A 25425-nucleotide genomic window follows, 5' to 3' on the forward strand; every position below is an offset into this window, starting at 1 on the left:
TTTTAATTGACTAATTATGAGGTGACATGAAAATCGAATGCCGAATTCTTCGTTCAAGACTGACTCATCCCGTCGTCAGGTTTATTTTTGTGGTAGGCTAATTTATTATACTTTAGCTAAAGAAACCGTTTCTCTAATTATAATGGGGAACAAAGATATTGGCTTAAGGGTCGAGCAATGGAACCAACAACTAATCTAATAGGATCAGGAGAGAGCTAGCTTCCGAATCGTTCCCATTCTGTCATCAGTAGCCGGCCTGATGAGTTTGTGCTGAACCCAATGGCCAGTTCACCATCAACTCTAAACACTCGATTTGGGACGTCCCTTATCTGTGATCAGAGCCGTAATCAAATGACCAGGCATGGACGAGAGACCAATTTCCTTTTATAGGCTAATTGAAGTTATTTTATTTCATAAGAGAGAGAGTTAGATTTGGTCAAATATTTATTCGATAGGTTTACATATTTGTTAACATTGTTTAGGATTACAAATCCCATTTACTGTATGTATTTTTCTTTCTTTTCATGAAATATATTGCGTGTTGAATTTGTTGTTATACTGAATCAATCACATCTTCCAACCGCTCCTCCTGAGTTAATGAAAGTGACGCTCCAATCGCATCTTCTCTCCTTGCTGACGCGTAGCAGAAACTCCAGTGTGACGTCATAAGGAAGACCACAGCTTTTTACTAAGAAGAACCATCGTCTTGAATCTCAGAAAAACACATCTCACTTATGCACCATTTACTTGGTTATTCAAAACCATGCGTCTCTCTCAGGGGGCTGCTAGATATTAGGCAAATTACGCAACCGACCCATAATAAGCACGACTTTCCATAGAGGCTGTGAAGGTCCAATTGAGGGAGAATTAATCGTGCAGTCACTGCAGGTCAACAGCGCCATCGCATGGCCATCACGGGAATGACCAATTTAGAGCTAACACATTAACACCATAAAATACTCTGGCAAAATACGAAATTCACAAATATTGCAATAATTTGCATAATTGGTTCTTTCAAACACTCCATGTGAAACATGTACTAACTAGACTTAATATGTGAGAGTGGTGTGTGTTAATAATTAACTATGTCAAATTACTTAACCAATAAACAATAAAAAAACTTCTGGGATGACACAAATAGACGGAAAATCCTGATTAATAATAGTCAAAATACTTTGGGTTCAATGTTTCTATGTAAAACAACTCTCTCTACTCTACTGTGCTGTACCATGGTGCTGTACAGGCTGGACGACGCAGGGCGTGGACGCATGCGCGGTCCAGACAAGTTACTGCACTGACGTAAACACAACTTGTCTTCCGGGTGTATTCTTTCTCGTCGGTCAGTGAGCGTTCTTAACTAGGTTATTTTCGCTGTTGTTTAACATTTTTCAGCAATAATGAATCGTATATTTGGCAGCGGGAAGCCTAAAGCCCCCCCTCCCAACCTGACGGACTGCATCGGCACTGTGAGTATCAACCTTAACAACTTGTTGAACGCTGCCATCGCAAAGTAAACAAGGAGGCTTTTGGTTGGTTTGTGTAATCAGCTATTCGTGGTTTAAAACACATTTTTACCCACAAAATGTGTACTGCTTTTACACTTCTAACACTATCATGTAAAGAGTATCCATGTAGTATTGGTGCTAATGCGCTACACCCTGGAAAGAGAGGGGGAGAGAATAGGATCTCCTCTCACAAGCTTCATCATGTGAGATTAAACAAGAAGACGATTTAAAAACAATTGTTGTTTTAGACGAAATCCTTACATTTGAAACTAATAATAAAAACACAGCCATCTTCCTGCTTGGATCTTGTGTTGAACTGGTTGGACAGGTTTCAGGGCCAACTAACCCCTAAGCTATGCCATTCACACCAGGGGATGTAACCCATTATGAATCTAACGTCTCGTCACTTCAGTCAGCTTGTATTAGTTTTAAGACCTACAGTCGTATGTGTTTTATTTTTGGTAACATTCAGTCACTCTGCAATGGGTCTACTCAGGGGGTTTAACCTATAAATCCCCACGTTAAGTGGCCCCTATACCCGGTGAAATGTAAAGCATCGCTCTGTCTCTGATCAGGTCGATTCTCGGTCAGAGTCCATTGAGAAGAAGGTGGCCCGACTAGATGCTGAGCTGGTGAAGTACAAGGACCAGATGAAGAAGATGAGGGACGGGCCCTCAAAGGTAGCTCATCAAGGCTTGACTGGTTAATACTTTGGAACATAGCTGTAGTGTTGTGTCCTAACACGGCGGCCTGTCTCTCCCCCCTGCTAGAACATGGTGAAACAGAAGGCCATGAGAGTTTTAAAGCAGAAGAGAATGTAAGTCATCACAGTTAAAGAGCCTGTACTCTATCTCCAGCTGTGATGTTGGAGTGGCTTGGATTGGCTAATAAACATCACACTTCAAATCCGCTGTCTCTATTATTCAAATGTAATGTTATTCAAACCGTGTCACACAGCACTTTGGACCACATGCTTTAAGTGTTTGCTAAAGGAAAAGTGGCCAAGCGAAATCGATAACTCTAATCTGTCGGCGTGCACCGGTCTCAGTGTTTGATTCGGTCTTCCAGGTACGAGGGCCAGAGAGACCAGCTCATGCAGCAGTCGTTTAACATGGAGCAGGCCAACTACACCATTCAGTCCCTCAAAGACACCAAGACAACCGTAAGACCCTCGAGACACTCACCTTCATCACCGCTACGGTCTGAAGGGCAGAGAGGCTGAACACTTGGAGAGCTTGGAAGGAACCTTCATCTTAGGGATGGCTGTAGAGACCTCCTCAACATACGCGTACATTCTGTGGTCTATGGACTTTGACCATTATTTTCCCTCCAGGTGGACGCCATGAAGGTTGGAGCCAAGGAGATGAAGAAGGCCTACAAGAACATAAAGATTGACAAGATCGAGGTATTGGTCTTTGATTATTTAAAACTCCCTCCTCCCTAAATGTGGTCAAACTAAAAGCCCAGTTCTCTTTTAAACATGCATCCAAACGATGTCTGTGTTCCCCCTCCCTCCTCCAGGACCTCCAAGACCAGCTGGAGGACATGATGGAGGACGCCAACGACGTGCAGGAGGCCATGAGCCGCAGCTACGGCACGCCCGACATCGACGAGGACGACCTGGAAGCAGGTGAGCTGAGCCCACCGATCACCAGGAGGGAAGGCGGCAAACGGCCCGTTTCAAATCCTGTCCGTTAGTGACGTCACCAGTGGGCAAGTCCACTCAGAAGTACAATGGATGGGTCAGCCAACCAGTTGGTACAGTCCACTGAGTAAGCTGCTCTGTCATACTGGGTGGACACTTCCACTTATGATGTCACTTCTGGATGGATTTTGTAATGGCTAAGCAGCATCACACCTGGCCCCTTTTAAATGTGATTATGTAATTCATTGTGTGTCTTTCAGTCTGGATTGTAATTTACAGCTGGGATTTCCCCAGATTTGTGAAATGGCATTCAGATTCAGACAACTTTATTGATCTCAAAAAGGGCAACTTATTTGCAGTTTACCAAGTCCATACCAACAACTTAAGACATACAAACTCACAGAAAAGACAAGATAGCGATATGTTGGTGGCAACATATCATGTTCATAGGTCAGTACAATGAGCAACAATAAAAAAAAAAGTCTGATTAAGTAGTATAAATAACCACGTTTAGTCATTTAAAATAAACACTGTCAGGGTGTAATACAATGATGGCAGAGGGAATGAAGGACTTGGTGTAGTGGTTTGTTCTCCTAAGGGGTTCCTTACAACGCCCGCCTGAGGGCATTGCAGTGAATTCACAGGCCACAGCATGGTCCGATTGGCTGATAATTCACGACCATGGTCATGTGATTGAGCTGTGAACTACATTCATTCCTTAGCTGGTCAGCTGATTAAACCAGCCTGAAGCTACCCTCCTCCATGTATTCAGGGCCTCTGGTGTGTGTGTGAGTGTGTGCGTCTGGTTCGGTTGATTCTAACAGTCATTTGTTCCTGTTTTAATGTCTACAACTCAACCCAGACGGATTCCTGTATTTGTCGTATGGGGTATTAAAGTATTGCTTCTGCTGCTGTGTTTGGTCCACAGAACCTGATGTTTGTGTGTGTGTGGTGTCTAGGTCCACAGAACCTGATGTTTGTGTGTGTGTGGTGTCTAGGTCCACAGAACCTGATGTTTGTGTGTGTGTGGTGTCTAGGTCCACAGAACTGATGTTTGTGTGTGTGTGTGTGTGTGTGTGTGTGTGTGTGTGTGTGTGTGTGTGTGTGTGTGTGTGTGTGTGTGTGTGTGTGTGTGTGTGTGTGTGTGTGTGTGTGTGTGTGTGTGTGTGTGTGTGTGGTGTCTGGGCCCAGAGAACTGGATAATGATTGTGTGGTTTCTTGGTCCACAGAACTGGACGCACTGGGAGATGAGATGATGTTTGACGAGGACAGCTCCTACTTGGACGATGCCTCCACCGCCCCCTCCATCCCAGAAGGTCTGCCTGGGGACAAGTCCACCAGCCGGGTAAGGAGCCACGGGTCCTCCACCGTCTCATTAGATACTGCTCATACGGGGCCGTCCACCTCTTATTTAGCATTAGGGCCCCACTTGTTTCACTTATGAAGTCCCAAGTGGGAGAGTTCACCCAGATGCATGATGGTTGGACTTCAGCCTAGCAGTTGGTAGAGGCCACCAATCACACTTCTGGGTGGAACCTCCCACTTGTGAGGTCACAATAGGAGATGTGGACCCGAGGGAGCTCTTTTATGCCGCTTTTCCACCGCACATGTAGCTCGACTCGACACGACACGACTCGACACGGTAGCAGCACGGGTGCTTTTCCACCGCAAATAGTACCTCCTGGACGTGGGCGGGGTCGGCTGCGCGAAAGGGCCGTGACGTATTTGTGTACGCGACGCAAACAACACATACGCAACCCACACATGGACAGAACCCACATAACAACAATGGAGGACATCGATCGCATTACTATTATTAGCTGGCATGTTGAAGAAGTGGAACATGTTGGCTGCGGCGCTGCTATGGATGTTACCAGCATGGTTGCCATGTCGCTCTCGTGACTTCGTCACACTCTCTGGCCAATCAGTCGCCGGCCGTCTGCCGACGTCACCTTTTAGCATCGGCTCAGCTCGCTTGGAACCTAGAGCGAGTAGGTACTAGAAAAAGCAGCCACTTCAGGTACCAGATACCATGGTACCGCGGTGGAAACGCAAAAAATGCGAGCTGAGTCGAGTCGTGTCGAGTCGTGTCGAGCTGGTACCATGCAGTGGAAAAGCGGCATTATAATCACTGTTTATTTTAGGACTGGTGACCTCAGAACTTATTCAAGTTTTGTGAGGTCACCAGTTGGGAGTGTTGAGCCAGAGTTTCGTCAACTCATGTCTGGGTGGACCCTCCCATTTTAAGGTCACAAAGCGGGGATCTGGAGCCATTCATCATTGTGCCATAATCCTGATATTCCTATTGTCTTGTTTCAGGACGGTGTGCTGGTGGATGAGTTCGGCCTCCCCCAGATCCCAGCCACATAGGCCGGCCTGCTGGGATTTTACATGTACCAAAGCCTTGTATTTAACACTCCTGTCTTTCACCGCCAGCTCACAGGCGCCTTAATGCTAATCTTAATTTAGCATGCAATATATTATATCGAGAAATAATTTAGTAATAATGTGATTGTCTTTCTGAAGAACCAATATTCTGGCTAAAGTGATTCTTGGAAGAAAAAAACGCCTTCTGTAAACTTTCTACTGCAATCCAATAAATTATATTTTCGGACAACCCAACTCTTGCTCAACTAAAAGAGTCTTGGACGTTTATACAAAATAAACTTTATTGTACAGTGAAGCGTGGATGATTAAATAACTTAAGAGGGAGGGGTGATGTGGGCATCACCAGCTGAGCCGGTAGCTTTTGGGGAAGATCTTGTTGTGGAGGTACTCCACCACCTCACTCTGGTTCTTCAGTTTCTCAAACTCGTGAAATGGAATCTGGAACAGAATGAACCATTGATTAAACCTTGGTTGTGCAACCACAAGTCAGAGTTACTCACATCAGACAAACAAGGAGACCATGCTGTCAGTTTAAATGGTATCAACGCCCATGTTACAATGAGGTCTTGGTCCGCTATTATTATTATTGCTAGCAAAAATACCTCCAAGAAAACATTATGGTGAAAGGATTCTCGGTACAATCTTGACGCCTACCTCAAGACCCATGAGCAAGATGCCCCTACCAACTCCATAATGACATCCTGTACTATATTTGAGACACCATTTCATCTTCTATCCAAAACAGATTTAATGAGATGTAATTAAGGAACAAGCAGGGGTTAAATCAAACCCTACAAAACAATGTCTTCCTCTTTAGAAATCAGCACTTTTCCCTGTGAATAGAAGCCCTATTGAGGAGAGGAAGTGACCTCACCTGAACCACTTGGTACCCCAGCAGCCTCAGGTGTCTCTGCTTGGTGGCTTCCCTCCCCAGCAGCTGGCGGCTGCTCAGAGTGAACCTCTTGTGTCCGTCGATGCACAGTGCCACCCTAGAAACAGGCATACACACTTAGCTCGGGCTCCGTCCAGTGGGCGGGGCAACCAGAAAACAACCTATGGCATCATTATGATTTGCCTTCTGTAATGGATATTTAGGAAGCGATATATCGATGCACTTCTTATGACAAATGAACTTAATGTAAGTCGCTTTGGATAAAAGCGTCTGCTAAATGCCCTAAATGTAAATATGTTATACGCAAATCTAGTGTTTACCTCTTGTGGACGTAGTCGTTATGACTGGCGGGGAGAACATAACCTTCCTCATCCAGTTTAATCTCCACATCTGGAGGAGAAGAAACACAGGTGGACTCCAGAAGATGTAGAGACAATGGAGGAGGCTAGCTGCTTGCTACCTGGGGTTTATCACAGTTAGACGAGTAGAACTGGCTGATTTAGCTACAGCACTGCAGTACAGAGTGAGGAAAGTGAAGCTAACAGTTAGCTCCCTATCGTTTAGCAGTACAAAGTGAGGGGAGTGAAGCTGGCCAACCCTCACTTAGCATTTAGCCATATAGTAATGTTAGCCGACAGGCTAGAGCTATACAGTGAGGAAGATAGCTACCTAGGGTGTAGCAGTAGGGCGTGAGGACTTTGGAGGCGAAGTAGGTGCGGGCCCCCAGCAGGGTGACCAGCCCGGATCTGACGTGGTTGTACAGCTGGACGTCCACCAAAGTCTCCAGCGAGCCGCCCGGCATCAGGAAGGACTTCACCCGGTACTTGGGGAGCAGAATGGGACCCTGGACAGTGGCCACAGAACACCCCGTTACTACTTCAGCATCACTTAAAGAGCACCTCCCTTTAACCAACAGGTGTGTATGCAGATAAGTCACAAAACACAAGCCGATCCATATGCTATCCCTTTGTCGCATCACAACCAGATCTTTGCTGGATAGACCTAGCATCGGTTATATATTTGGGTATTAAACAGGTATTTCAAATGCTGGCAAACATCACAACTCTATATTGTTACATAGCCGTCGATGGGCCAGTAGAAACAATGCATGTTTACCCCGTAGAAGGGACACTCCAGCTTCACAGTCATGTAGAGCTGGGTCAGCTGGGCCAGAACCAGCCGGTCCATTGCGGTTCCCGGCTCTAGAACACAGAGGAGGAGGAAGGACGGGTTCCACCATTTATTGGGGTTCGGAGGCGAGGAAAAAAGCCAAGACAAAAAATGTCAAAGAAAGAATGAAAGAATGCAGAAATACAGAGAGAGGCTTTGCTCACCTTGCAGCTCCTGCAGGAAGTAGCTCTTGAACACCTTGGAGACGAAGTTGACCGGGAAGCGCTCCACCAGGGTGCAGGCGTGCAGCAGGCTGAGCAGCGTGCGCGGCTGGAACTGGGAGAAGCGCGTGTGGAGGATGCCCTCCACCTTCCCGAACACCTCGCCCGCGTTGGGCGGCAGGTATCCCAGCTTCCCCAGCGGCAGGATCTGCCGGGCCACCTGGCCCGTGTCGTAGTCGTCCGCCCGGTACACGAAGCTCTCGGCCAGCGCGTCGAACACGGGCCGCGACAGGATGTTCCTCTGGCCGAAGTACTGCGCCACCCGCGTGACCGTCTCCGGCCGCGCCGTGAACGCCACGCGGGGCACGTGGCGCTCCATGGCGCCCACAAAGTGGACGTCGCTGTGGCCGAAGTGCATGAGCACGCCCAGCACCAGGCTCAGCTGGTCGTCCGTGAAGCCGCCCACGTGGCGGACCGCCTGCCTGCACAGCGCCATGACCAGCGGCGTGGCGTTGCTCTGCTCGAGCGCCACCAGCGCCCCCAGCAGCCCGCTGACGGCCGCCGCGTCCATGCGGGGCGCCAGGGTGAGGGCGTGGGCGTGCATGCCGTGCAGCAGGGCCTGCTGATGCCCCCCCTCGGCGGCCCCGTCCTGCAGCAGCCGGTACACGCCCAGCAGCTCCGCCAGGCTCCACGCCGCCGGCCCCCGCCGCTGGACCTGCTGCATCACCTGGCCCAGCATGCCGCAACCGGGGCCCTCCAGGGCCAGCAGGGCCCGGCCCAGCGTGCACAGCTCCCCCACGCTCATCCGGCCACGGTCCAGCCGCTCCTGGCTCTCCGCCACCAGCCGCACCACCAGCGTGCTCCAGGGGTCCAGGAAGAGCCGGGTGCAGGCCATCAGCGCCGACACCAGCCCCCCGTCCGTCAGCCGGCCCGAGTCCTGCTCCAGCTGGAAGCACAGGGAGCGCACCTCGTCCTTCTCCAGCACCCCGGGGTCCCGCAGCGAGCAGCCCTCCTGCTCCAGGTCGGCCACGCGATGCAGCGCGCCCGCCGCCATCACGTCGGAGAGGGTCTCCGCGTGGCGTAGGAGACGCAGCACCTGCCGCGAGGACGAGCAGCCGGCCAGCCGCTTGCCGAACAGCCGCTCCTCAGCTTCCGGCGGCGGGTGCAGCTGAGTCAGCCGGAAGCGGAAAACCGACCCTTTGTGGAGACCCACGGAACCACTGGCCAGGAAGGACGGGTCCCTTGTGATCGTCGAAAAGCCCATCCTACCGAGGACGCAGTTGTGGTGGATGGGGCGGTCGGCTGCGATCCGCAGCTCAGAAGCACAACATACATCTCCCTGACTTATGTTGCCGAAGAGCCGCGGGATGTAGCGTCCAGCCCGGCCCAGACTGTGTAGCCTCTGGGCGGCTTTTAGCGCCATGAACTCTCCCTCATCAGGACCTACTGGTTCAAAATAATAAGAATCTCAAACAGAACTCTGAAGCATGATGAGTAATTAAATATCCTTAGGTGATCTATATATGTAACATGTAGAATAACTTGACACTCCACTCACTGCCAGGTTGCTGTTGACAAATGGTGTGCCATGTATACAGCAACTTGTACGTCAAACCACAGTTTACTCTGATGAATGATGCATTCAAATGAAGATCTGGACCATCAAACCCGCCCGTATACCAGCTTAAACACTGCTTTATAAACATCAAACTATAAACCACTTGTCCTTGCCCTGTCAGTGAGCTAGCGGGCTAGGAAGATATTGCCTGTACGCTACTACTATAGCAGGTTATCAAACGTCTGTTGATCACTGTCGGCTTTGTAAACATTATAGTCACTGTCAAATCATTTGTTCAACCAAATTGTCTCAAGAAAGGGAAAACCATACCTGTAGCTCCTAGGTCACGGTCCAAGCGCCCCTCATTCAGGATTACATATAACGTGGTTCCGTAACGGCGTGAAACAGCCTCTGATTGGTTCGCCTTCCACCTATTGTAAAAACGGTGTAACTTTACGTGTGGCCACTGGAGGGCACCACAGCCAATCATCTCTGTGGGTCACTGGTCTAAAATAAACGTATTAAAATAGTTCAATGACCCAGAATAATCCAGTACGTTCGGCGAGCGTAATCTTTGAGTGAATCGTGTAAAATACAAATTCCTTTCCAAGTGGAAGCTTATATCCACAATATTGAAGACAGTTGAAACACCACAGCAGTATCTAGGTAGTAAATCATTGAAGTTACTTAATACTTCAAGCATTTAATTGTTTCAAGTTTATAGTTTGTTTCGAACAGAAATTAATTCACTAATTTTTCCATCTCAAATTGTTCATTTTAATAGAGCAAATATTATAGTCAGCCTGCCAGTACACACCTTCCCTTGAGGTCAAAACAAAGGCATCCAGGAATGTCTTCTCATCTTACTGCTCTGTGTAAATAAAGTTGAATGCATGAGAAAGCTGTGGTCTAGCAGCTGTTTGAGCATCCCGATTGTGAAGAGCCGCTGCGCGTTCAGACAAGACAGAGCTCTTCACTGTGTGCAGACTTCAGGTATTCAGACTAGACTGCTCCCGTTTCACAGGCCGTTCACAAAACACACAACACAACAAACTACAACTTGATAGAGGGATTTATTCCAAAACGTTTATATTATAAAAAGGTAAAAAGCCACAGAACCCAGATCACACGTCCCTTAGACCCACGTGGCAAATTTTCCTAACACAGAACATTTGTGCAAACCCCAAACCCTTCAGAAAAACCTTTCACCCTTAAGACACCAGGTCGGAAGAAGACCAGGTGGACTAAGTGTTTACACCGCTTCCTAGAGCAGGGACATGCAGCCCGGAGATCTAGCAGGTTGTGGCGTGGGTTTAATTTGTGTGTGTGGTAGAAGGCGTCGCTGGCTCTCTTTAATCGTCCTTGTCTTTAGCCCCATGCTTCAGGATGCGTGTGAACTCCACGTAGTTGAAGTTGGCCTTCTTGTCGATGGGGGCCTCCCTGACCAGCTCGTCGACCTCCTCGTCCGTGAAGCGGTCGCCCATGGTGGTCAGGAGTTCCCTCAGGTAGTCCTCCTGGATGAAGCCTGAGAACACACGAGCAGACCGATCAGACACCAGCAACACTGCCCGATGGAGCAGCAACACTGCCCGATGGAGCAGCAACACTGCCCGATGGAGCAGTGTCCTGGACACACCCAAACCGTTGGATGAAGCCATATACAGAGACCAATCAGACAACATTGACCAATATAAATAAAGGGTAGAGCATGCTTCCTGGGTCCACCCATAGAAAGAGCAAGAGGGCAATCAGATAAGACTTGATTGTTCATTATCTCGTCCATTCCAAATCAAGCTGAAACAGTCCAGCTCATTCCAAACATTCCAGCCATTCATGAATAAGTCATTAGTCGGCCATCCCTTACAGTGTCCGTGCATCACCGAGTCAGCCCTAACTCATGGTTCCATCTCCCTCTATACTTTGTCTACAACATTCTAGACTCCTGAATCATCGTCACATTTATATGTAGTGGTTGCACAAGTGTAAAACCATATATATACAATTTAAAGAGAGTCAATTCTGGACCAAGTCCAGTAGTCTGGACTGAAGTGTATTAAACACATTTCTGTACTGAAATGTAGGACAGAGAGCTGTTCCTGGGCATTCCTATTGGCATGCGAGTTGCACTATGTGTATCGTGTGCAATAGTACTTGTACTGTCGTGGTACCGTACCTGTGCCCTCCTCATCGAAGCAGGCGAAGGCGTTGCGGATGACGTCCTCCGGGTCGGTCCCGTTAAGCTTCTCTCCGAACATGGTGAGGAACATGGTGAAGTTGATGGGTCCGGGTGCTTCGGTCATCATGGCCTCCAGGTATTCATCGGTTGGGTTCTTACCTGTGGTCAGAGAACAGCGGTTAAACTACAACCCGCTGTACGAGTTTTAAACTACGTGGTTTTAAGATTAAAAGAAAACGTTTAATCTAAAACACTGACATTGTTTGAAACTAAACATGATATGAACTTTATTAACGTCTTTAGTTCAAACTAAGTTGTCATCATAGCCAGCCGTCGCTCCCCTGGACTCACCCAGGGAGGCCAGCATGTCGTGGAGGTCCTCCTTGTCCACAAAGCCATCTCGGTTCTGGTCGATCATGTTGAAGGCCTCCTTGAACTCCTGGATCTGGGACTGGTCGAACATGGCGAAGACATTGGAAGTGGCGCGCTGGGGGCGCTTCTTGGTGGTCTTCCCCTTTGCTCGTTTGCTGGACATGATGACTGTTGGTGGGGCTGGAGGAGAAGATACAGCTGAGTACAGGATATCGGCGGACCAACTGTTTTAATGGTAAACTAAAAGAGTTTCTTACAGGCAGGCAGGGAGACAATGTACTACAGTCAATTCTGATACATTTCCCTGAGGATAAAGAGGATTTATGGGCTCTGGGGCTGACCATGGAAGCCAAAAACTTTTAACTGGGAGTCAAACACTAACCACCACAACTAAAACTTGTACAATAAAGTAGAATCAACACGACATCTTAAGTTCAATAGGAAAACTATAAACACTGTCAGACAGCAGATTTGTTAAGAAATTACACAACCATATAAAGCCATCATAATATGACATCTGGTATGTTGTGCACATCTCGTTCTGATCAGAACATTAACAACTCCAGCGCTGCCAGTCCCTTGGTGGGCAGACGCATCAAGCTATATATGGAGATATTTAACGACTCTGTGGCTCGTAGAATCTCAATGTATCCTTAAGGACTGGAAAAACCAGCGATGCGAGCACGTATGCCCTTAAGAGGAGCTACGTTCTCCTGTCAGCTCGTTATTCATCTCCTGACGGAGGAGCAGTTCGCTGGAAAGCAGCTCGTTTATTTTGTACAACAGCACCGATGTTCGAAAGCACTTGGATTCAGTTAGTGCTCCCCCTGCATAGAGGATACGATTATGATTTGAAAACTAAATTACTACTCTCCTGGCCAAGAGATGACGGCCTATCTTGAAGTGCGTATCTCACCTGGTAGGTGATTTCCCCCAATTACATCATAAAACATCCCATACCGTCTAAAACATTTCCTACATACTGAGAGATATTTGAAATGACAAGCCGATTACATATCTACAACTGCCATTTTCCGCTCCACTAGTTCTACTTTTACTAAACTAGAACCACAACTTTGAGTCAGTCAGACGGATAGTAAAGACGACGTCAACATTAGCATCCGTGCTAACACACAGCTAGCGAAGTTCTGCGCTGACCTAAAAACAGGCCATTCAAAACGGTGACAATTTCAGTCGACATTAATCAGATCCACCGCTTAACAATGGATTAGCAGTGCGACTAATTGTCCCACGGTAGATGTAGGAAGACACAAAAAGTCTTACCTGACAAGTATGGAAGAAGATGCGAGAGGGAGCTGTTCTTCTTCTTCTGACCACCGCCCGAACTTCCTGATATCGACGTTGGTTCCGTAAAGGAAGTCTGGGGTAAACCAAGTCTCGCACACATGGGGGGGGTGTGAAGTAATCAAACAACGATCATGAAGTGTATTATTTGCCTTATATGGTCAGCTAACTCATCGCATGTATTTAAATTGCATACATATTGAGATATGTGTGGAATACTGTCATGTTCATTGGGATTTTATAGATATTTCTAGTCACACATTAATTATCAAGTATTTGAATAACCCTAAAGTGTATTTGCACATATTTCGAGAAACACTCCCTTCCCTTCATTGACGTGCATGGATTTGCCCTTTTATGGACAAGGGGAATGCAGGAATCCTCTCTCCCTAAAAGCCCTCATAGGGTTTGTCAACCAAGGACTGATAACAACTTACAAAGATGGCCAGAAGCAATAGCCATCCTAAACTCTTCTTCAACCTTATCTGAACTATAACTATACATTGATGTCTAATACAATATAAATACCGACATACATACTCACCTACATTCACATCCATGCTCCTTAATTTAACTTTTGGGATAAAGAACTTTTACGCACATGCACTCACACACACACACGCACACACGCACGCACGCACGCACGCACGCACGCACGCACGCACGCACGCACGCACGCACGCACGCACGCACGCACGCACGCACACACACACACACACACACACACACACACACACACACACAGGTAGTTATTAAAGATATATACAATGATGACGGTCCGTTGGTTTTGTAAATAATTGAATAAGATGGACTCATAAGACATAATAAGGCTCATCATAGGCCCGATATGTTTACTAATCACATTGCATCCCGGCTGTCGAACAATTCCTGACGTTTTGTCACAACCAATCGACTGCTAAACGGCGCCCTCTAGTGGCCCTCAGATATAGTAGCATAAACGATAAAAAATATATTATTATTAGCATTTATATTATATATATAAAAATATGAGTAGTAGAAATGTAAATACACATTAGGAGTAGACATGTATGCTACATTAATGAAACGATTTCCTTAGCAGAAACACTTATATCTAAAGTGTATGCATGTTAGGTGCATGTTATTGTTGTTGTAGTCAATAATGTAGGATAGGCCGATAGATATATAGATGGTTGGCTAGTATGTCTAGCATTTCTGTCGAGATGAGATTTGAGCAAACAGATGTTAATGGGTGGAGGGTTTCAGCCTGTCCTGACAGAGGACAGCAACAGTGGATATATGGAAACAAACGGAAATGGGACATCGCTCCTGGGACTCCAACGGGACTATATGTAGGCTATAGAGTGGCGAAGTCACGCCCCTTCCGGTAGGGCTCATGGGACCTATGAGATCGAAAAATATGAATGGGTGTCAATGGAGAGAAAATAATTATTTTCTGGTCCCGGTCTTTATATGCCCTGGATTACACATATGTTGTTTGTGGATTTAAAGGATAATTTTTCTTGCAAAGAGTTCGACCGTTTATTGTGCAATTGTTCAGATAAAGGCTGTAGAGAAAACACAACGAGAAAGACTACACGGCTCGTATGTGACGTCACGCTCCCTGCGACTGGCGTGGAGAAGACCGACAATCTTCCCATCGGCATAACTGAAACTCTGCACGTGCCCCGATTTATAATGGTTTTCACCTCTTTCGATGCTTTTATCCTCCCCTTGGAAAAAGCGGTGAAGTGGGGCAGAGAGATCGCCATCTCTGTGCCGAGTTCCAAGGGCGGGTGTGGTGACGTATATCATATGCGTCTAGAGCAGCGAAGAGCTGTAGTTCACAAAGCGGCCTCACATAAAACCTAAAATTATCAAACTTCTTCACGAACATTTTTAGTTTTCTTTGCATGAAAAATTATCATTTAAATCCACAAACAACATATGTGTAATCCAGGGCATATAAAGACTGGGACCAGAAAATAATTATTTTCTCTCCATTGACACCCATTCATATTTTTCGATCTCATAGGTCCCATGAGCCCTACCGGAAGGGGCGTGACTTCGCCACTCTATACGTAGGCCTACACCCCCAGGGAGTCTTGATAAACGGTTTGTTCCATAGTGCGACACAGGGAACAGATGCAACGTTTATCCAAAAATACATGATCGATTTCCTATGTTCTGTCTGTAAACAAAAACATAATTAGAGCTGGGTCGATTGAAACACAGCGATTTCCTCGAAAGGCTTTCACATCAAATGTCGTCACTACGTTCAGCACGCAAGACTGACCAACACCACGAAATTTCGTGTAATGACGTCCCACCGTTCAATTGTTATCCCCCAAACCTGTTTTCGAGTGCGCTAACTAAAATCCTTCCTGCGGTAGTTTTTTGTAATAAATAGTTGTGTTTTTTGTTTCATGCCATAATAATATGACTACACAACAGATGAATTAGTACTTAAACCTGTGTTAAAGTGTGCAATGTCAGTGAGTTTTAATCAAAATATACGTATCTTGACAATTACGCAAAAATATATTTTAACCTATTTATATTATGCGGAATTATGTGAAATTTTAGCAATGACGAGTACACTACTATGTTGTCCTGTATATTGCATAAAAACAAGAGTAAGTTCAATAGTTTATTTTTAAAATATGCTGTTTCATTCGTCCCGCATGTGTGTTTCAAACGTCCCGACTAGGCGGGGCGTTTGAAACAGATGTCAACTTACTTTCAAAGTTAAAAAACAGCTTGATCATCCAACATATGTATTAAATTACACTTGTAACTAAGATAACACACATGTGAGTTGTTGATCACATGTTGAAATGATTTGTATAGGCCTACGTAACGTCATCTTTGAAAAAGACGTTTAACTGAAAAGTGTTTCAATCGACCCGGCTCTCCCCTACTACTTAATTACTATGGTTATAATTATCTCTACATAGCTTATTTTTCATTAATATAGCATAATTTGGAGGTCGATAAGCCCAATGTTTGGATGCAACGGGATGCAGCGTTGAAGAAAACCGCCAGAGGGCACTCATGGTGTTTGTTTAAAACTTTCTCTAGAATTTTGCCCTTCCATCATTGTAATAAAATAGTTTATGTTCACAACGAGAGAGAGAGAGAGAGAGAGAGAGAGAGAGAGAGAGAGAGAGAGAGAGAGAGAGAGAGAGAGAGAGAGAGAGAGAGAGAGAGAGAGAGAGAGAGAGAGAGAGAGAGAGAGAGAGAGAGAGAGAGAGAGAGAGAGAGAGAGAGAGAGAGAGAGAGAGAGAGAGAGAGAGAGAGAGAGAGAGAGAGAGAGATTTTGTGTAATAGCACTGTGACTGAGATAACAATAGAGAAGCTAAACTTAGCAGCTTGCAAAGCGGTGTGTTGACGAGTGAAGTCATGTTATGTAACAATAGCGCATCAGACACGTTCTCGCATATATAGCCTACCCTGTTATAGATTAAACTGAAGTCAGACATTTACTTACTGACTGGCTTAATTGTGTTCGTATATTTGAGCCATTTTATGTTACATCTACCTTTTAAATTATCGTATTATATGTATTTTAGTAATTGTCTTTAAATATATTATTTTGATCAATAGGATTTTAAGTCAATTAAAAGCATTTTGACATGCTTTCTGTTTGAAGGGTATATATAAACTTGTTTGCCAAACATAATATCAATATCCTGAATAATATCTATAGGCCTACATCCATCCATATTTCTAAGTCGAAACTGGACTAAAGATAAAGCACAGGTTGAACTCCAGCCAGGCTACCTAGGTCACGATGAATGAATAAGCCAGTACGCCTTATATAGTCCAATATAGAAATACAAAAATATTCTAATAAATTAACTGAAAAAGTTGGAACGCTGTAGGCCTACCTCTGGTCATGACGTAGTAGCCCTATGATGCGACAGACAACTGTTTCAACTGTTTCAAACTGCAATGATGGGACAACGGACGATCAACATAAAAAAACTGAAATGATTCCCATGTTTATCAATGGTATCGATTGGCAATAGCTTTGGCAGCGGACCCTATACCACCTGACCAATGGGGCGCAGCGACTGGCCCTCCATCCGCGTTGCTATATTTATCCGCGCCCTCGCCATAAAAGGACGCGGCCGTCCGCTCAGCATTCCGCCGAGCGTCGGTATTATTTCTGATGTGCAGGCCGCTGCCTGTTTTCCGCCACGGCACCCACCTGACGCGTCACCGGAATAACCAACGTAGTGTGAAGTAGTGAGGACGGACGTTGTCGTCATTTGCTGTAAAAATCGGAGTTTGTGACTTAACTTTTTTGCCAGGGTAAGTGTGTCGTTTAAACTAAACTATATGGCTGATTGTTATTTGTTGCATTCTGTTGCGTTGGACGTGCATGTTGACAAAGTGCTCGGTTGAGTATTATTTGTGTATCTATTGCAGTTGTTTATGTTAATTAAACTATAGTTAGGCTTCTTGAATGTTAAGACTATATCACCTAAGCATACAGGTGTAATAATATTTTATTATATTATTTGATCTTTTGAATTCTTGTGTTTGTCTTTACTAAACATGCAAGAATTTTAAAAGGAAACTTTAATATCAACTTTGGTATTAAAGCAATATGTAAAGTTGGCCGACATTTAGGTTTATTAATGCCCCCAAATACTGAGCTTTTCCTTCTCAAAGGGCAGAAAGTCCATCTCCAAGCTTTCACTCGCAAAGGATCAGGTTCACAAAGTAAAAGTCCAGCCATGTTTCAGCTCCTCCCACTGCCCCAGCTGACATCCCTCCTCAGCTGGACCTCTGGGTCGGAGCTCATAAACACAACGTTTGACTCCAAAACCTGGCCCAAAGTTTTACCTTTCATGAGCCAGTAGCAGCCTGACCTCATAACACCCCCTTACGCCTGCTGTTGACCGCTGGGTAGACTGACACGGTGAGCAGGAGACAGATCCGGCTCCAGGATGCCGGGGTCCCTTCCATTCTACCAGAAGCACCAGCGCCACTACGACCACGACTACCGCAGCTCCGAGACCCAGGCGCTGGTTAGCAAGTACCGCGCTAGCAGCAGAAGCAGTAGCGGCTATCCTGCCCACACCTGCACCAGTGGTGGCTATCCTGCCCACACATGTAACAGTGGCTACGCACCCCACATCTGTACGGGCCACGGCCTGACCAGCGCCAGAACCAGCACCAGCAGGGGGTAAGGAGGAGAGCTCCATCCTTTCATCCCTCCATCCAAGATCATCTTAACCCCCTCCTCCAGGCCAGAAGCCCCTCTTAACTCCCTCTTCAAGGCTGCCGGAACCCAATCCTGAAGCCCCTCTTAACCCCCTGACCTCCACGCTGCTATACCCTGATCACCAGACTGCCGCCCCCTGGTTTCTGGATCCAGCACCCCCTCCCCCTTCATTAAGTCACTCCATCGGATCCTTGGCTGGTTCACCTCCCCCTTGGCATCCCTTATCAAGTAACACCCCCCCCAACCCCCCACCCACACCCCCCAACACTCCTGCTTCATTTCATATTCATATCCTTCTTAGAGACCGGAAACCTATCTTTCTTGACCGGCCCCTGAAACCCTTCTAAACGTTGTTGAACCCTCCGTGCAAGTCTTCTGCCTGCTGTCTCTAACATCTCTGTCTCGTCGGGTTTGAGGTGCGTCGCTAACCTAGGGTTGTGTCTTGTGTTCTGAGGAGGTGAAGAGGGCCACTATGTGATGACATGTCACTCTGTACAGTGGGACTGAAACAGGAGATTGTGCTGTGCATTCCGCATGGCATAGCCAACGTCATGATGGCCCCGCTTGGCCAGAGCTCCATGAAGCTACTGAGTTTTTTGGCTTCATGGGTCAAGGGTTGTGTTAAGTCATTAGTTTGATGGGACCGGTGGGGTTAGTTTGTTAGTTTGGAGGGAGCCAATTAGGTTTGTCTGTTGGTTTAGATGGAACCTGTATGCATACACATTTCTTTAAGCAAATAATCAGACTCCTATCTGTTCCTGACAAGGTGGTGGTGGTGGTTAGCTAGCTTGCTGGTACAGTACAGGTGTGGATGGCAGTGGAAATGGGTAACTGTGAGTCCAAGTGCAAACCTGGGCCAAGTGGATAGAACAGCACTGGATGAATGATACTGTACTTCAGGCTGTGACTTATATTTTATAAGAGGAATATCTGAAGGCTAAGGTGCAATGTTGTTGACTTGACACTCGGCTATACATCTTGTACATCCATACGATGACCAACAGGACTTGAGCTGGATCGAGATAGAGATTCTGATCTCTTCCTCTCTTCCTCCCTATCGTCCAATCCGCTCTCACCTCTCCTGCCCCCCTATCCTTAGAACCAGGTCCTCCTGACATTAGAACCTACATTCAACCAAGCTGCACCCAGCTCTCTCAAATGACACACATGTGCAAACATGCGTGTGCAAACAGAGAACCACACCGGGATTTGGAGGGTTGGACAGAACTTCTTCAGTCAAATGTAAAAATCTGGAAAGGTTGCTTGAATGAACTGAGCGGAACAGGAGGAACGTTTGGTGTCACTCTATCTGCTGCTTTAATGCATCAGGTTATGTAGTAGGAGATATGTTGCTGGCAGTGGCAACTCAATCAAAGTAGGGTAGAATCGGAAAGGCAAATCTCCCCTGTGTTGCAGACAAAATTTCCACTGTACTCGAATATATCTAACATGCGTCCACAACTAAAAAAACAACTCCCTTCACCTGGTGACTCCATAAACCTAAACCCACACTTCATCTAATCCTGGCCTAACCTCCCTCATCTCCAAAAAGATACTTACCTTGTCTGGTTGGTCCAGTAGGCCACCTGCCTCTGATTGAACCACAGACAGACAACTGACAGACAGACTGACAGGTGTTCTGTGCACCTCAGCCTCACAGCGTCTTCCTACTCTGGGTTGGAGCAGAGCAGCCAGCTGACCAAGAGAGCCAAGGCCACACATCTTGCGGTGGACAGGGAACACCACATCATCGGCTACGTAGTGCCGATCTTCAGGGGCAGGTATCAAAACAACAGCTTCAAACATCTCCCACCATGTGTGTAAGATCTGGGCAGATCCGTAGAATTTGGGGGGGAATGTGCTGGTAATACCCAGCATACATGCAACTTCTCTTAACATGGCACCTGGAAAGCGCTACAAACTGCGCGTCAACAGCAATGTTATGGCGAATCGGCAGCTTGAAATGCCACCACCGTGTGTGGCCGGTCCATCACCGCGACTATTAATGGCACTTTTGCCTGTCTCCAAACCATGTCCTAATATTAAGTAGGATAATCTAGTGGTTTGACCCCCATGCCAAGCAGTTATATGTCTTAACCACAATGTCCACAGACTAATTGTAGGCATTCTTGAGTAAAATGCCCTCTAACCCAACCTGGTCCTTAAGGACATATCTAAAAAGTAGAAGGCGTCTCCTGGATCTAAATCGCGGTATAACAGTTAATAGTCATACTGTATCATACCCCCTGCCCATGCTCTCCTCTCTGCTCCCCCTCCTACTGGACCTCCTAGTCTGGAGTTTGCTGGTGGTTATTCGGGTGTAGAAGATTCACGCTTGAAGGCGACGTCTGCCTCCATGTGGGGTCAGGATCATTTCACGAGCGGGCTGGAGATGGAGAGGTCAGAGGTCAGCTCCAGGAAGGTGACCATTCGCGAATCAGCTGAACGCATCTCCCTCAGCAAAACGGTCAGTGGTGGTGACATCACAACCCGGTGATGACATCACAACACCGTGATTTCATGGTGGAGTTCCACCTAGAAGGTTTTCACGTAAATAGAGAGATAATAATGTTGTTTATTGAATACACATTTTTGTGGTTTGTTCTAGGGCCCGACCGATTTATCGGCCTGCCGATTTAATCGGCCGATTATAGCCTTTTTGAAAATAATCGGCATCGGCCAAAAAGACGCTGATTACAACCTTTTTTTTTTTTTTATTATTTTTTTTTTATTATTATTTTTTTTTTATAAATGTTATTGCGATTAGTATCCTGCAGATTGCGCTCCTATTCGCCTTGCTAACTAACAACTTTATCTGGAGTAAAAAAGAGGAGATTGAATTTTACCGTACAACATGAAAGCACGCTCGCTCAGGCAGCTGCGCGCTCACCTCACCAATGTACACAAGACGCGTTGTTTGAGCATGTTGGGCCTGTTTTTCTTTAGGTCCCAGGCCATGTTAATTTGTTATACTGTAGACTCTAACGGTGAGACCATACTGCTCAGCACGCACGTGTTAGTCACTGCTCACGAGCGCAGCACATTGGGAGTTAGTTATTTATTTTACATTTTACATTACACTCATTTTTGACTGTAAATGAATTCTAAAACACTCAAAGGTTCTGCATTCAATTCACATATTCGTCAAAGTGTTTAAAGTATATTTAAGGTATCAAAAACTACGTTTTATGTATTATTATTTTTTTTTTATTTTTTTTTTTTTAATCGGCCGATTAAATCGTAATCGTAATTTTTCTCTGAAAATAATCGGCATCGGCATCGGCACTCAAAAATCAATATCGGTCGGGCCCTAGTTTGTTCAACATTTACAACCTATTTGTTTTAGAATCCATGAAAAATGAAAGTTGTGTATGAGTGTGCAATCCAACCATATACCATTAGACGAAGCCGGTTAGATTTGGATACTCTAGGGTTTGGTTCTCAGAGCCAAGAACATGAAAGTCGATATGACAAGGGGTTAGCTTAAATGCTTCTGAGGGAGTATTTATCTTTAACAGATCCACCACCATGAGTTAGGTTCACCACCAAGGCTTATAAAAACCTAGTTATACTAAGATGCTGTCTCCACTATGCCAAGTAATCCACCATACAGGGCGAGACATACCACATCATATCCTGTTTCTGGGAATCACAGGAAAATCTTATAAGACCCTGCCCCTAGTCCAAACTCCTGACCACAGTCCCCAGGCCACCAGTGATCCATTTCCCCCTCAGTCCTCACCCCTGGCCCCAGTCCACCCCAGTACCTTGTCAGATGAGCGCCCAGGCCTCAGAACATAACCCACACACCCACGTGCCCAGTATCTGGTTATCCATCAAGTATCGTAAATCGTTCACTGTTATTTTTAAATAAACTAAACGGGGGATACTTTTTTTATGGCCTGGTCATTTGCTTGTGCATGAAGCACATGATAGCATATTTTTATGTGTGGTTATGCTAACGCTAATTCCGAATGTAAATTCCAATGGTTTGGCTAATGCTAACGGGGGATGCTGATGCTAACCGAGATGCTAACGGGAGGTGTCTGCGATGCCGACAGATCTATGAAAACGAGGAACACAACAAGAGAATGAACAAGGACAGCCTGATGCACGCGCCGGAGTTTGTGATCAAACCACGCTCACACACGGTGTGGGAGAACCAGAGTGTACGCCTACACTGCACCCTAAGCGGATGGCCAAACCCACATGTGGTGTGGTAGGTCTGCCCCACACACGTGCACACGTACCAACACAAACACACACACACACACTTCAATCCATCTTCTTTCAGTGCTCCTTGCTTTCTGTCCTTTACCCACCTTTCATTGTCCTTCTCTAGCTTTTCTCTTATGTTTTCTTTGGCCAAGCTTTTAGTCGTTTACTTCAATTCCTCTCTTTGTCCTGTCGGCTATCTGTCTGTCTGCCTGTCTGCCTTCCTCTGCTTTCCACTACAAGGTACAAAAACAATGTGACCATCGACCCCATTGCCCACCCGGGCAAATATAAGATAGAGAGCAGCTACAGTGTCCACTCCCTGGAGATTGACAGGTAGGTCCTCCTAGTCCACCTTAGAACCAATAGATGTTCAGATGATCAGAATCATCTGAGTTTGGATTATGATGTCTTTTCCTGGACTTTAGAGTAGCTCCTAATTTTCGTGTTTGTTCGGATAGTTTTGATCATGAGAACTATTTCATGATTGAAAAAAAAGTCAAAAAAACATGGCTTTTGTTTAAATTATACGTTAGCATAATGAACACACACTGATAAACATGAACACGTGTGTGTGTTTGCATTCAACACAGTGTGTTTAGTCTACATGTGTCAACAGAGTGTGAGAGGTACTCCCTCCCAGACCCGGGCTGTTGAGAACACACACCCCAGGGACGGCTCTGTTCTTGGCCCGGCTCAATCGGACACCCCAGATAACAACAGGAATAGTCTAGAATGCAGCGCAGGAGTCCGCTGGCCTCAGCCAGTCGCCCCTGCGGGTTATTTTAGATCTCCGACCCGAGCTGAGGGTCTCACTGGGCTTCTGATGCTGCTGCTAACTCAAACACACACACATAATGAGCTGGTGGTAGACGCCAGGGGGGCTTTTAATGTGAAGAGACCTTCAGCACCTGGCACTCATGACATCATGAGAGCTGTCTATTTAATCTCCTGGTATTCCTGGCCCAGGGTAATGGAACGTTCTACCGGGACGGGGGGGGACGGGGGGTGGGGGCGGGGGGCATAGCTGGTTTGGTTTACCGGTTCATAGGGGGGAGGGGGTAGAGGAGGATGGGGGGTGGGAGACGCGTGTCTCAGTTGCTGATTCGGTTTGGACATGGTGGACGTTACAGTTACAGGTTTAGTTGAGATCAGCATTCCCGAATTTCCCATCTGCGATTAATAAAGTACATATTTTCTTATGTAAACATAGTGGATATTTTGTGTTGAGTTACAGGCATGGACATAGATTAATTTCTGAGTTGATAATTCAATAATTGGTCAAGATATATTTGATAGAAACGACCCCACCTTCGAATTAATTTGCACATACACGTTTTAAAGGTTTTGTTTTATGTCCCTCCTCCTATGTATCCTGCTCAGTGGTCTGAACAGTTGGAAATATGATTGGTGCATTCGACCTCTAAGCCTAATTTACATAGAATTAATAGTGCTGTATTTGTGGATGTGTGGCACTGTTATAGAGATGAATATGTATAGTGAAGACCTCAAAGCGCTTCATTCATATATATTTTAAGAAACCATTAATTGCTTAATGCCATGTCTGTTACAGCAGATCATATGATATACATTGGTGATATTACTGAATTGCCCTCCAGAAAAAAAAAAATGCCATGTCTGTAGTCCCCACCTTATTTTTAATGAGATCTGACCCCTTAGCTACAGGTAGTGTTCAAACTAAAGTTCAGTTAAAGTTTAAACATGGCGCATGTTGTTCTTCCAGATGTGATTTCGACGACACGGCGCAGTACCACGTGTCTGCCATGAACGCAAAGGGGGAGCAGTCTGCTTACGCCTCGGTTGTGGTCAAGAGTACGTTTCACCACAAGATGTACAGCTAGATGGCTAGCTAGCACATAGACACGTTCAGTACATTGAGTCATTTAGCAGTGGCTTTTATGCTTATAATTGAGACATTTCATCCAAGCATTTAGCGCAATTTAACGATTGCATGCAATCAAAATTGGAGTAGCTTCTAAGAAAGTGTAGTAGTGCACCATCTTAATATAAAATGCTATACAAATGGAATTAAAATGTGTATTTTATGAATAAATACAAAACGAAGTTACGTTTATCTGTAATTATGTTTCAAAGGGTTGCTAAAGTGTAAAATTGTAATACAGTCACATTGTACTGAAGCAGTTGCCAATATCAAGAGTGCTAAATATCGGAGAAAGTAATTGAAAACATTGCTTTTGTATGTTAGTGAGTGTCATAACGACTAACTTTTTTAAAATTAATTATTAATTGATAACCAAATTATTTTCCTTTTATTTCAGGATTTAAAGGAGAAATGGACACGTCAGCACCTTCACCCAGACGTAAGAGGAAATATGAAATGTGTATTAAACATAAATCTGAAAGGTCTATTTTGTAATTTGTTTTAACCTGCATTGTTTATCGATTGTTTTTTTAATCTATTATTTTTACACATACTAGCACTTTAATGCCTGGACCCTCTGTGGGCCATGGATGACTCATAAATACATCCATGTTGGACTACTCGGGATGGTGGTGAAGGTGTAGATTTTTGGGAGTGTGTGAGGGTGCTGGTAGTGTTGGTGGTGCTGGTGGTGTGGTCAGGTTGGTGGGGCTATTATTGTCGTGATGGAGATGGGATGTGTGTTTGGTTTGGGTTGGTGGGGATGATGATGGAGTTTGTGGTGGAGATGGTGATAATGATGTGATTGTGGTAATGGTGAAGTTATGGTGTTGAGGGGTAGTGATGTGATTGTGGTACTGTTATGGTGTTGAGGGGTAGTGATGTGATTGTGGTAATGGTAATGTTATGGTGTTGAGGGG

The 25425-nt window shown here is 45.7% G+C and overlaps 4 protein-coding genes and 1 long non-coding RNA gene across 16 annotated transcripts in view; 2 read left to right on the forward strand and 3 right to left on the reverse strand.

Annotated features, from left to right (window-relative positions):
- Positions 1 to 1273: 1273 nt before the first annotated feature.
- On the forward strand, positions 1274 to 5772 carry chmp5b (charged multivesicular body protein 5b). The gene is made up of 8 exons (XM_060044597.1): positions 1274 to 1466; positions 2081 to 2185; positions 2276 to 2322; positions 2574 to 2667; positions 2839 to 2910; positions 3027 to 3135; positions 4380 to 4495; positions 5470 to 5772. Exons 1-8 carry the CDS (start codon positions 1398 to 1400, stop codon positions 5518 to 5520), a joined length of 663 nt encoding a protein of 220 aa, XP_059900580.1. The 5' UTR covers positions 1274 to 1397; the 3' UTR covers positions 5521 to 5772.
- LOC132452168 (uncharacterized) lies at positions 3460 to 4456 on the reverse strand. Its single transcript, XR_009524255.1, has 2 exons — positions 4347 to 4456; positions 3460 to 4159 (listed from the first exon to the last, which is right to left on the reverse strand). It is a non-coding gene; the product is annotated as an uncharacterized LOC132452168 (long non-coding RNA).
- A 22-nt stretch (positions 5773 to 5794) lies between the features above and the next one.
- fastkd3 (FAST kinase domains 3) lies at positions 5795 to 10244 on the reverse strand. 2 transcript variants are annotated; one of them, XM_060044596.1, is made up of 7 exons: positions 9650 to 10244; positions 7765 to 9204; positions 7547 to 7632; positions 7100 to 7274; positions 6751 to 6820; positions 6413 to 6527; positions 5795 to 5976 (listed from the first exon to the last, which is right to left on the reverse strand). In XM_060044596.1, the coding sequence occupies exons 1-7, from the start codon at positions 9807 to 9809 to the stop codon at positions 5878 to 5880; spliced, it is 2145 nt and encodes a 714-aa protein (XP_059900579.1). In that variant the 5' UTR covers positions 9810 to 10244; the 3' UTR covers positions 5795 to 5877. The 2 variants fall into 2 exon arrangements, with proteins under 2 accessions (XP_059900579.1, XP_059900578.1); XM_060044595.1 differs by having other exon boundaries at positions 7765 to 9207.
- Positions 10245 to 10373: 129 nt separating this feature from the next.
- Positions 10374 to 13306, reverse strand: myl12.1 (myosin, light chain 12, genome duplicate 1). The gene is made up of 4 exons (XM_060044598.1): positions 13152 to 13306; positions 11847 to 12047; positions 11493 to 11654; positions 10374 to 10844 (listed from the first exon to the last, which is right to left on the reverse strand). Exons 1-4 carry the CDS (start codon positions 13273 to 13275, stop codon positions 10672 to 10674), a joined length of 660 nt encoding a protein of 219 aa, XP_059900581.1. The 5' UTR covers positions 13276 to 13306; the 3' UTR covers positions 10374 to 10671.
- A 3986-nt stretch (positions 13307 to 17292) lies between these two features.
- The window catches only part of myom1b (myomesin 1b), a 30462-nt gene continuing 22329 nt past the window's right edge, over positions 17293 to 25425 (forward strand). For 6 of the 11 annotated variants that reach the window (XM_060045604.1, XM_060045609.1, XM_060045607.1 and 3 more), the window contains exons 1-8: positions 17293 to 17468; positions 18073 to 18348; positions 20040 to 20168; positions 20680 to 20854; positions 22449 to 22606; positions 22846 to 22938; positions 24347 to 24435; positions 24903 to 24944. In XM_060045604.1, coding sequence (XP_059901587.1) covers positions 18110 to 18348; positions 20040 to 20168; positions 20680 to 20854; positions 22449 to 22606; positions 22846 to 22938; positions 24347 to 24435; positions 24903 to 24944 — 925 coding nt within the window. In that variant the 5' untranslated portion in view covers positions 17293 to 17468; positions 18073 to 18109. The remainder of the gene's footprint in view (positions 17469 to 18072; positions 18349 to 20039; positions 20169 to 20679; positions 20855 to 22448; positions 22607 to 22845; positions 22939 to 24346; positions 24436 to 24902; positions 24945 to 25425) is intronic. The other 5 variants (XM_060045611.1, XM_060045612.1, XM_060045613.1 and 2 more) reach the window with 4 other exon arrangements.

The sequence above is a fragment of the Gadus macrocephalus genome, chromosome 23 (assembly GCF_031168955.1).
Source record: "Gadus macrocephalus chromosome 23, ASM3116895v1".
NCBI lineage: Eukaryota > Metazoa > Chordata > Actinopteri > Gadiformes > Gadidae > Gadus > Gadus macrocephalus.